This window comes from Epinephelus lanceolatus, chromosome 3 (genome assembly GCF_041903045.1).
Source record: "Epinephelus lanceolatus isolate andai-2023 chromosome 3, ASM4190304v1, whole genome shotgun sequence".
Taxonomy (NCBI): domain Eukaryota; kingdom Metazoa; phylum Chordata; class Actinopteri; order Perciformes; family Serranidae; genus Epinephelus; species Epinephelus lanceolatus.
This window is the reverse complement of record NC_135736.1, coordinates 28,456,636-28,469,428: the sequence shown is the minus strand read 5'-3', so window position 1 is coordinate 28,469,428 and position 12,793 is coordinate 28,456,636. Positions and strand designations below refer to the sequence as shown.

At 39.2% G+C, this 12,793-nt stretch overlaps 1 protein-coding gene across 2 annotated transcripts in view; it reads right to left on the bottom strand.

The window, feature by feature from the left end:
- coro2aa (coronin 2Aa) overlaps positions 1–11,853 on the bottom strand; it is a 58,271-nt gene extending 46,418 nt beyond the window's left edge. The window contains exon 1 of one of the 2 annotated variants that reach the window (XM_033624017.2): positions 11,562–11,853. In XM_033624017.2, coding sequence (XP_033479908.1) covers positions 11,562–11,576 — 15 coding nt within the window. In that variant the 5' untranslated portion in view covers positions 11,577–11,853. The remainder of the gene's footprint in view (positions 1–11,561) is intronic. The other variant, XM_078166218.1, reaches the window with a different exon arrangement.
- Between the last annotated feature and the right edge of the window lie 940 nt (positions 11,854–12,793).

Here is a 12,793-nt window from a genome sequence, read left to right as displayed (position 1 = left end):
AGTACGGGCCCCACTTTGAGAATCGCTGCTCTACTGGATGTCCAAATCCAAATGAAGTTAGTAGCCGGAGATAACGTGTTATTACCTTATTCATATAGTATGACCCATATTTCTTTGTATTGATGCTACTTCAAGTTACTTTATTAATTTTTTCATACTTTGTTTTTATTTTTCTTGCGTCAAATAAAACAAGCAGATGTCATTTCAGCCGTTAGGATAGGAAACAGTCTTAAACTGAGAAATGGGTTAAAAGTGGTGCAGCTGACAGATTATTTTCTTTGAGGATTCTGAAAATATATTTACTGTAGCAGTAAATAAAAAAAAAACAAAAAAACAAAAAACATGACGTTGGTCTTTCAAAGATCGGACCCGAAAATTGGTCTTTCAAAAAAATCAGACCCTTGAGTCTGTGACTCCAATGTAAAGTTAACACATGAGACAAAGAAACTACAGAACATTAAAGGTGGACCAGCAGTGTCATATTACAGACAGTTTGGTTCACTCTGTGTCCTACTGGAGCGCTGAGCTTTCCTCTTTCTTGTGGCCTTCAGTGTCGCCTCCCTGCTGCCTGAAAAACTTGTACAAAAGCACGGCACGCTCGACACTGCACAAAGCCAGACTCCCTCTCTCTGTATTTTTTTAAGTAATCCCCTCCCTGTTTGCTCCACGTGGGAGCAGATAATCCTCAAACAGTCGGACAGCTGTCATGTCAGAAACGTGCAGGACAACCTGCCATGACTGATCTGAGCGACAGTGATGTAACACTAAAGAGGAGAAACACAAACACATCTTTTAAAGCTTTTGTTTAAGGAATCATGACGCTGTGTTGTGTCAATGAGCCGGCCCTGCGGTGACAAGAAACAGCAGAGGCTGGTTTGGTTCAGGGGGAAGCTGGTGGTCTACAGGCAGTCTGCGTGTGACAATAACAGTGAGAGGTTCTGTGGTCACGTGCAGACTCTCCGGTTACATAAGGGCATTTTAGGATTTCCTAACCCATTGTCAGGACGAGTACAGTAATCATCCTGAACATCCACCAGCAGATTGTTTCCTAAAGCCTGTGCACTCAAATATGGCAGATTTGTTTGAATCAGTGTGGTTGCTGCCTCGAGGGCATCAGGCACCAAGTGAATATAAAAATCCATCATCAATCATCTTCACTGTGATTTCAAAGATTATAGTTGATTACAACACAAAGTTTCAGATGATGAATCCACTTAAACTTTGAACATCTGCCCCGCTTGGTAAAGTGTTGATTATACAGATCAGAATCATACGACACAAAGAGGGTAAAGAGAAGAATCAGAACAAAACAAAGCTGAATCCATCCAATTGGTCAACTGAAACAATGCACAAATATAAATCAATTTAAAAAACTACACAAAAATATATTTTTGGCAGATATATAGACGAGGAAAGGTTGTTAGGGGAGTGCATATTTATCTTGTAACACTGGGTGGTACTTTGACTGTGAATAAACTGGGTTTATTACTTGTTCATTTAAATAGGTGGTAAATAGACTGGGGATAGTTGTATATTTGTTGTAAATATGAGATAAGATATACTTTATTGATCCCCCGAGGGGGAAATTCAAGTATCACAGCAGCACAAGACAAAATCAAAGGACATTAAATGACTAAGATTAAAGAGAAAAAGTAAAAAATTAAAGATAATAATAGATAAAGATATATTTAGGAATTTGTCATTTGTAATGTAAGAAAGGGCCAGGGATATATAAGTCTTTCTTCTACCTACTCCTCTTCGGACACTGTTATCTTTGTCTTGTTTTTTTTTAATTAATCTTTTTTATTAGTTCAACATAAAGTCATTCAGTTCATCCAACTGTTGGTCAGACAAAACAGGAATAACAAATTGTGCAATTTTCATAATTCACATTTTATAGATGATTAATCGAGATAATATTTGGCCCACATTTGTATTGGCTCTGGCAAATACGACCATCTCATAGCAGGCAATAAGCCAGTGTTAGTACAGAGACTGCTGAATATGACTCTTAACTACTTGTGCTACTGTTACACTACATTTTAGCATTTAACCTTATCTCATAATCATAATAGTAATAATAATTAGAGTGCTCACTGTTTAGCAAGGATTACATAGGATGATTATAATTACTCAACTGCATTTTTAAGTAACATTGTTTAAGAATCCTGACAGAGTGAGTATGGATCTGTATCGACAGGTTCATTGACGGTTTGAGAACAGTGGGCACAAACAACTTTAAGTCCCCTCTGGCAAGTCTTTATAGGGTTTAGTCAGGAGTAAACCACATGGGGAGTGGTGATGGTTGTGATGGTGATGGTGGTGGAGTCAGAGATCTCAGGCCCCTGGGGGCTTTGTTCTGGAGGTATAGTCATGTATGAGGCATCATGTAGTGAAAGCATCAGGTTCTCCACCACCACCACCTCGAGGCATTATGTGTGGTTTGACTCTGATAGTGGAGCAACAGAGGACATGTAAGGTGACCTCATTCACCCTCAGGCTGTTTGTAACTTGCTCCTAAATCAGTGATATAATTCAGCATAAAGGCAAATAGGAATACAGGGCACACACACACACAGTTTTAGTTGCTGCTAACAGACTTTGATTTGCTGCTCAAAATGTTTTCCCCCGTTTTATACTGTTGAACATTTAATATCTGTTGGTTAGCTAACAAATAGCCTAATTTGAAGATGGCGTCTGAGGCACTTTGAAGTCATGATGGTCATTCATCGCAGTTTATTTACCTTTTTAGACTAAACTATTCCCTACAGCCGAGCTCTGTGAGGCTCGGACACAGTGGTGCTTTGAGCTAAATGCTAACGTCAGCATGCTAACTCACTGACAGTTTAGCGGGTATGTGTTTATGGCCATTTTAGTTTAGCATGTTAGAGTACCACTATCTGCTAATTAGCATTGAGCACAGAGTACAGCTGAGGCCAGTGGTGATGTCATTAGTTTTGTAGGTACAGAGTGATGCAGGAATGAGTCCTTAAACCAGGTAATGAGTTAGCATTAGCTCCCCCGGTTCTCTCGTCTTGAAGTCAACAATGGGCTGTTTAAATGGGTTTTATATTCCACGTTACTGCATGTACATTGGGATATTGGTCTGAAAAGTATCTGCAGCTCTGATATCAACAGGCACTGAAGCATTAAATAGTCCCGATATACTTTGCCTGACACTGAGACATGGTGTTAGCAGGGTTAAAATGTCAAATATTCTCTCGTTCCAGCTTCTCGAATATGATTATCTTGGGATTCATTGATAATATTGAAACATAAATTAGTCACAGACCTCTAAATTAACCATAAAGCTGGAGGTTATTACCGTCCTGTGTTCATCAGCACATAAACACATAGCGCTCAACAGTCTGACCTGGTTACATAACGACTTGACACCCTTTAATTGGTTTCTTCACCTCAGTGTGGAGTAACAGCTGATGAGCCATCAAAGTGCCACAAACTCGACACATTCAACAGACGTAACACTGCTGGAGAGCAGCGTGTAAGATATCTGTGCATCTGGAACAGCTGGACCTCCTCTTATCAGCTGAGGCCTTTGAGTCATTTGCATTAAAGTGAGAATACATCAAAACCATATCAGCCTGCGACCGATATTTATTTTCATTTAATTAGCCAGCAAATTGTATTACTTTATTAAGATTTATTTATTTATTTATATTTATTCATATTTTGTTTTATTTTATCCACTGTTTTAACTTGGACTTTTTTAAGCTTACATTCTCTCTCTGTCTCTGTTTTTTCTTTTTCTTTTTTACTTACATCATTTCATTCTCGTTTTTTTATACATAATCAGCACTGTTGGTGCGAGCTTGAGATCCAAGGTTTTTATTGCCAGGAACTGCTTCTCTGTAATTGTTGTGCATATGATAACAAAGAACTTGAAACTTGAAAGTACTATGTTCCTTTGATTGCCTTTCTATAAAATGTCAGAAAATAGTTTAAAAAAATCTTTTTAAAAATTTTTTTTAAAAAAAAGGACCCGTCACAATCTCCCAGAGCCCACAGCTTCATCTTTCTGTCTTGTTTAGCTTGACCAACAGCATCAAGTTCAATCTTGACTAGGGCTGACCCAAAACTTTGAAGCTTCAGTTGTTGCCATTGTCACTGGTAATCAACATCCAAATCAGTATTTGAATACTTCATTATTTGTTTCGTTGTACTTCCACCACTAAACTGAATTGAGGCAAGCATCAGGGCAAGTGTCCTCAACGTAGTCATTGAAACGTCATCATTCATTCATTTTCCATAATCGCTTATCCTCTTGATGGTCATGGGGGAATTGGAGCCTATCCCAGTTAACACTGGGCGAGAGGCAGGTTCACCCTGGACAGGGCTGACACATAGAAACAGACAACCATTCACACTCATATTCACACTTACGGGCAATTTAGAGTCACCAATTAACCTGCATGTCTTTGGACTGTGGGAAGAAGCAGGAGTACCCACGGTGAGAACATGCAAACTCCGCACAGAAGGGCTCCCCCACCCTGGGTCCAAACTAAGAGCCCTCTTGCTGTGAGATGACAGTGCTAACCACTACACCACCATGCCGCTGTCTGACAGGGAGAAGGAACAGGTGAGTCAAATTGCAGCCCAACATGTGGCGTCCCGCGTTATTAATAAGGAAACACATCGCAGCGCTAAGTCCTTCTAAAGTGGGGTTGGGTGCTGGCGGTCCCGCTGAGTCCCATTGATGCTTCAAATATCATTACGACCCAAGCTTCAATGCCCCAAAATGGTATTCAGTCCTTATCTTGACTCTCTATTTAGTAGCTTATCTAGAGCTTTCTATCATTTTACATGATCGTCATTGGCAGACAAAGTAATGCCCAAAAGTCAAGGAACTGTAGATGTTCAAATTATTACTAACACTGCTCCACTAAGCACTTCATATCCACGTTGGCTTAACAGTCCCAAATCCCACAAAATCCCATCTTTCATAAAAGACTGCAAAACACTGAATATTTCCATCTGAGAACCTGGAAGCAATGAATCTGAGATATTTTTGAATATAAAACTTAACCGAATCTCACAGTTGACAGAAAATAAGATTTTTCTGTCAACAAATCAGTCTGTTGTTTGATTCAGCTCCAGTACAACACATCCTGCACAGTTTGTCTCATTTTCACATGAGATCAAAAACACCTGCAGTTCAGAGTCCGATCTTAAGGGTAAACATCAACAGGCGTCTGAGGTAATTAAGGCACATTGTTTGTCCAGAATACAGGTTATACCTTCTGTTATTTGGCAATCACTTTATAGCACAACAGCAGAGAAATATAGGCCAATAACGCCCTCGGGCTCGAGGGCATGTTTGTTTAAAAGCACGCCTGCAATTCACAGCAGTTATTACAGACGGTAGGACTTTGATACTTGTAACTGTATCATCTCAGAAACCTGAAATCCACTCTAGTTATTGTTTTGATGTGGGCGACTATAGTACAGGATAAACAGTAAATAACTGAGTGAAAAAACTACAGGGTCTGTAAACAGCTCAGCTTCTACAGAGCAAACAGCACCAGTCACAGGTTGGACAAATGTGGGAGAATCCCAGGTATGTGTTAACAGTTTGTGTGATAACATGCCAGAGATAAAAGGCAGCATTTTATGGCCTGAAATGAAAGTGCACAACAGATTTCACTAGAGACAGAGTAGAATCAAATAAAAGAGAGTACAATGTCCTTAAATACAACAAACTCCTCATTAAAAAAATAGTATGAGTCGTGAGGATGTGTTGTTTCACCCCAGTTTAAAGCCCGGTGAGGTTTATTTTTGGCTGCAGCAGTTTTCTGTTTCCCACAAGTTAGAGCGCAAACTCATTAGTCTAATGCTGATTTTGGCAGCAGTTTGCCATTAGGTAGATGACAGGCCTACTTAGACGGATCTAGAGCTGGCACGACACCTCTTCACTCCACACAACTCCAGAAGTCAGGACTCGTGTTGTCACACTCACACTCAGCACATTACTGCCTTTCACGGTCACCATGCGGATTTATGAATGAAAAGCTGGTGGTTACAACCCGCAGGTTACTTAGCAACAATCACGAAGGGCCTACATATACATTTGCATCACAACCTTATCAAACAATGTCCGCCCAAGCCAAAGTGTAGTAACTGGGACAGAGCAGTGGGCAGTGTGTTACATAACAGCGTTTAGAGAGACAGTCCTCTCACCTATAGTGCTATTTATCAATATTGTTTTGGTGCAAGTTCTCGAGTGTTGGAGATATCGGCTGTAGAGATGTCTGCCCTCTCTGCAATATAATGGAACTAGATGGCACTCGGCTTGTGGTGCTCAAAGCAGCAAAAAAAAATACATTTTCCAGAAATCATGACCTGGTTACTCAAGATAATCCACAGACCTTGTTGTGAGCAGTTTCATGGTGAAACAATTTTTTTCTACTGTACTACACCTGCTAATTGTATACCCACCTAGCAGCACTGAGCTAGCTAACATTACAGCTTAGCCAAGGAGGACGCCATTAATGTTTACATCTCGCTCTTACAAGCACAAGCCTCTCGTCCATGAGTAAATGCATGCTTCATTCTGTGTGGTGGTAGCTTGGCAGACAGAAACTGCTCAGTCTCACTCCAAAGTCGTCAAAATCCGGCGCTTGAGCAGTGACTTCTGGCGTCACACACCATTGAAAAAAGCTGTCCTTTAACATCCGCATGATACGCGGCCAGTTGGAATTAAAATTTAACAGCGGCTGGTGGTGTCAGGAGGAAACATGGTGGGACAAGACACTTTTCAAAGAGACTGTATGTAAGCGGTAAAAGAAGACAATGCATGTAACAGGCAGAACTTGACGTCTCAGGCGTCCCAGAACATCAACAACCAACACATCGGATGTACCTTGTACGTCTTATCTGGACATGGAAAGTCCATGACCAAACATTGGTATGTGACAAGGTTGGAGTGAGAATGCGTTGACTCAAAACAAGGTCTGTGGATCACCTTGTGTAACTGGGTCATGATTTCTGAAGAGAGATATTGCTACTGAGTTTTTCAATTGTATTTTTTTGCCACTTAAAGCACCACAGGTTGAACACCATCAAGGCAGACATCTCTGCGCCGATATCGCCAACACTCTGCAACTCACACAAAAACAATCTAAAGTAACAGCCTAATGGGTACAGGGCAAAATGTGTAGTTTTGATTTGGGGGTGAACTGTCCTTTTAGACTGAATAAAATATTAAATCTATGGCCTAGACATGACCTTTCATCTTCAAAAGGAATAATTAAACCTTTTGTGAAGTGCAGTGTTTCACCTTCTTGCCTTGAGTCAGATGAGAACAGTGATTACACTCTCACATCTGCGTGTCTAAGTTTGTAGTTAGTGCCAGAAAATAAAGAGCTTAGCTTATCTTGAAGACTGGAAACAGGAGGAAATAGCTAACATGGCACTGTAAAAAGACAAAACTCCAAAACTTAAGTTTGCACATCATGTCTAATTGGTTAAATCTGTAGCTAACAGTAACACAAACAGAAATGTGATTTTAGGGAGAGTTTTGTCCAGTATCTATTTTTTCTATTTATAGGGCTGGGTTAAAATAATCTATTCATCCAATTCAGATTGATCTTCATTTGAATGACCCAATATCGATTTATAAAGTCCGAGATCAGTCTTATAATATACGCTTTTTTACACAGATGTTTGAAGCTTTAACCCCGTTAATCTCGCCAGTAGTAGATGCTAAATCATAAACGACCGTAGTCTTGAGAAACTCCTACATTACCTGTACTTTCATCTGTAACTGTTAGCTTAGTTTTTTACATTTTGTTGTAGTTTTTTTTGTGCTGCAGCAGCCGCTGACCACCTTTCACATTCTAGCGAAAATTGGTATTGTTACTGAAATTTCCCCAATCAAATCGATATCAAATCGAAAATCAAATTAAATCTGGACTATTTGTGAAGTCTGGAGTGAGTCAGGCTAGCCGTTTCCCCCTGTTTCCAGTCTTTATGCTAAGGTAATGCTAATCACCTCCAGGCTTCAGCTCTGTACTTAACACACAGGCAAGAGAGTGGCACCAATCTTCTCATCTAACTCTCAGAAAGAAAGTTAATAAGTGTGTTTCCCCAAAATGTGGAGCCCTCGCAAGTACACAGACATACAGATCATTGTTTAGGCCTACCGTCCTGAGCAGACTGTAGTAACTGACGTCACTGTATCTGTGGTTATTTATGGATGACATGAATGGATTGTACGGGTTTTTTTTTTTTTTACACATACTCTTGTCATGCTGATGTCGAGTTCATAAAATTAGAGTTAATTTACATGATTGTTCATTCTGAGTCGGTCCTCCTGCAGCTCAGTTTGATCTAATGCTAACAGATTTGGGAAATATGTATAGGCATGTCCCATACTTATACACCATGACATAAAAATAACCAAAAATCACATGTGAAATAAAACATATTATGGCCGTATTGGTCCATAAACAGTAACATTGAATTATTGACCGGACCAATATTAGACTGTACTCAAGGCCACACAGTCCGAACGCCCTGGACCTTCCTCTGTGGACGTGATGCCACACCAGAAGAGCCAGTTGGCACAAGGTCCTGAGTTTCTCCCACTGCTTCCACGTGTGGTGAACATTAGCCTCGGGTCGTTAAACACAGAGCTCTCAAACTGCTTCTTCTTTTGTCTTAAGTTTGTTTACGTCCGTCCAAACAAAAGTGAGTAAAAACAATGAACCATCTGGTGGTGAACTGGTGGACGGACAGAATACAGCCACCCACAGAGCCCCATAATAGATTTCACTTCTAACTAATGATGTGTTTGCAGACATGAAGGTGGCATTATGAACCAAACGGGTACAATACAGTGCATTCTGGATACTGTTGCTGATGGGCCACAACCAAAGATTTAATTTTTTATTCATTTTCTCACACTGTGCGGTCTGTTTAATAAATTGAGATTGAGTTTTGTCCAACAAATAAAAAAAACAAAACAAAGATATTAAATGTGCTGGTGTAAGGTGGAGAAACCTGACCTAAAGAATTAATAATTATGAGTATTATTGGGGGTTACTTTTCTTTCTATTCGATTTGACTAATCAATTAATCAACTCGTGATTTCAGCACTACATAAGAATATTATGATGTTTCCAGTGAATGACATTTCTTGTCAGTCAATATTTGTATAGATTTTATGATCTACCCCTTAAAATGATTAAAATCAGTGGTTTCTAAACTGAGATGTGGGAAACCTACAGAAATAAAATAAATTGTTTTATTAAAAGCTGAAACAATTTGTCAATTAATCTATCAGTCAGTCATCACAAAATTAATCAGCATTTATGATAATCAGTTAATTATTAAATTATTTTTTCCCAGCAAAAATACTAAACATTCAATGATTTCAGTCTCAATTGATGTTTTTCTTTAACATATATGATAGCAAACTTTTTGGGGGATAATGGGATAAAACAAGAAATTAATAAAGATTTGTCATTGTGCTCTGAGAAATAATAGCTATTCTTAACTATTTTCTACATTCTCATGACGAAAACTTTCCACTGATAAATCAAGAAAACTACTGACAGATTAATCGATTATATAAAAAAATGACCGAAACGATGAAGGCAGCATTTCTGCTTCATAAATGAGGTATTGTTGTGAATTGATTTTCTTTCAATCAAGTTATCAACTCTGAATTGACACGTCTTTTTGTGTGGCATATGAATTTGTGTGTAGTTTCGGTCTTTTTTAGTTAATAACAAATAAGTATTTGTCTATCTGCTGCACGTTTTTATAGATTTTTGTAACTATGTCTAAAAAATAATCTATTTCAGTGGTTAAACTAAAGAGGGATGTGGGGAAGCTTCAGGCGTTCGTCAAACAAAATAATGGTCAGCTTAATTTAAAGCTGAAATGATCACTAGATAAATCGATGTTTCAATCAGCAGATAATTCATCAGCACTGAAATAAAACCAGAAATTGATAGTTTCGGTCAGTCTTTCTAGCAAATTTTCACCTCATGTTTTTATCAAATATTGCAAAAATAAGATCTATTTTAACTTTTAGAGATACAGAAACTGTTGTATATGCTTGTATCACTTCACATCTTAAGTTATTGTGACAAACTTTATTCCTGTCTTAATCAAAAAATCTTGAAATGACAACATATTGTACTTTTCATGTCACACCAGTTTCAGCCTCTTTTCATTGGCTCCCTGTCGGTTTTAGGATTGATTCCAAAATCTTATTGATTTACTTTTAAGGCTCTTCATGGCCTGGCTCCAGATTACATTTCAGACCTGACTGTCCCTTATGAACCCATGTGTAGTTTGAGATCCTCGGGCAGAGGATCCCCTCCCCTTTAGTCCAGACTGAAGACTAAAGGGGACAGAGATTTTTTTTTGGTTTGAAGAAAGGTATTCGCACATCCAACTGTGTCAGATGCAGATGCATTGGAAAATATCACCTGAGTCTTTGAGGAGAAAATCCGGCACACTGCTCTTGTTCAGCTTCACAATTTACACACTAACATTTCGGTCCGCCTGCACCTTTCGTCAAAAGTGTTCAGGAGTGGTACTTTGGTGACATTTTATGACATTTTAGTTTTGTTTTTCACTCTCCTCATGTTTTAAAATGTGTTAAGTTTTATTGTAAAGCACTTTGTAACTGTGTTTTGAAAGGTGCTATTTACATAACGTTAATTATAATCATTATTTTATTCGTCTTGTACACATAGATGTAGACATTGGATGGGACGCAGGGGACACGTCCCCCTCAATATTTAAAATGTGCATTTGTCTTCCCCCCCAAATAGTCGCAAAGGACTTTTGTTTTGACAAAATTAAAGATATTCACACCATAAATTGATCCTGAAAAGGAGTTTAATGCCCCGAAATTTCTGGCCCAGGAGCTCCACCCCCCCAAGTGTTAAAATGAAACCTATGGCCTTGCTTATATGACAGTGAACTGAATATCTTTGGGTTATGGACTGTTATATAACAAGAATTTTGCAGATTATGTTTTGGGCTCTGGGAAACAATACTGAGCATTTTAAGACAGTTTTCTGACTTTTTATAATCAGAACAATTAATTAAATAATCCTTAGTTTTATTAAACACTGACCATATTTATTTGAAGTTCTGCAAGTGAGAAAAAGGAGCATTTAGAAATGTGTTTAGCCTCAGTTGAAACAGCTGTGCACTTTGGTGTCATGAAACAACACACTGAATCTGCTCAGAGTCTGTCTGCAAGTTAAAGCACCATTAAATAAGCTCACTGGTCTGTGTGACAGAGATATAAACACATGCATTATAACCTCTTCTACAACCAGCTCAAACACCTCCTCACACACTTGTACCCTGGAGCTGTGTTTCCTGCCCGGTCAGAGGAGGCTGAGCAGCCGCATGGCAGAGCTGCACGCTGCAAGTGTATCAAGCCTAAAATAAAACTGTCCGACTCACAGCAGCAGCAGCTCAATCCGTTTATACTGAAGAGCAGCGCTGTAAACACACACGCCTGCAGCATGACGAGCACCAACATGCTGCAGGAGTTCACACTGAAGTAAACTCACCTTTGAGACGGTCATATGGTGCAAGAGGCGTCGGCAGGTGGTGGTAGTTTTCCCTGGAGAGGACTGGGTGAAGTGCAGCGGTAGTGGTGGAGGTGGTGGTGGTGGAGGTGCCGGGCGGAGACGAGTCGTGTTATAACACCGGGGCTTGTGGCATGGTGGTCATTTTAAAGTCATGATGCTCGGCTCGACCTTGAGAGTCCCCAAAAATAATGATATAAAAAAATAAAAGCTCACAGACAGAGCATGTCCCTCCTGAACACACCACACTGTCACCATGAAAAAAAGAAAACAAGAGCCGGAGGAGGAGGAGGAGGAGGAGGAGGGATGGAGCACAGGATGCGACGAGAGAGGAGGAAGAGGAGGAAGGAGGAAGAGGAGGGAGGGGCGAGGCCATCCAGGTTGATTACAAACATACTGTATCGTCCAAGAGTGATAAAAATACCAAAAGTGCATTAGAAACTGATCTTTCAAAATAAAACAACAGTTAATCCGCTTCAAAGCTGATTTTTTTCTTTCATCAGGCGAAATAAAATTTATTATGTACACTCAAATAAATTATTTAGTCTATTTTTCATTACATTAAAAATTCCATCCAATTACGTCAAGTAATTCTAACATAAACCAAAAAAGCACTACTAGATATAATATGAATATAATATTAAAGGTCCAGTGTGTAGGAGGAACAGCTCATTTAGGGTCAAGATTAGATACTAGGGGAGGGGGGGAAAATCAATACAGTGTAGTATCGCGATATTTTGCATGGTGATATTGTATCGATACACAGATACGGTATCGATCTCTTATACATTATTATTTTTGCAAATACACATTTTGATACAACTTTTGCTACTAGATTAATAAAATCAATTGATTTTTCTGTCCACTAGATGGTGCTGATGTTTTTTTTTTTCCTGGTGAGGTCAGCAGAGGTCTCTGGTTCATCAAAAACAAAGATGGAGGCACCAGAGAGAGAAATCAGAAATGTGCCATTGGCATTTAAATCAAAGATCATAATTTGCAGTTGAGCACAAACGTAATCAGTCGCAATATATTGTATTGCAATACTCAGCATATCGCAATAATATCGTATGTTGACCTATGCATTGTGATAATATCGTATTGTAAGTCCTCTGGCGCTTCCCACCCCTATTAGGTACAGAGACGTTCATTTTGTCTGTATTTGTGCGTTTCCTGAAAGCTTGTGGATACCGACGAAATGGAGCAGTACCACC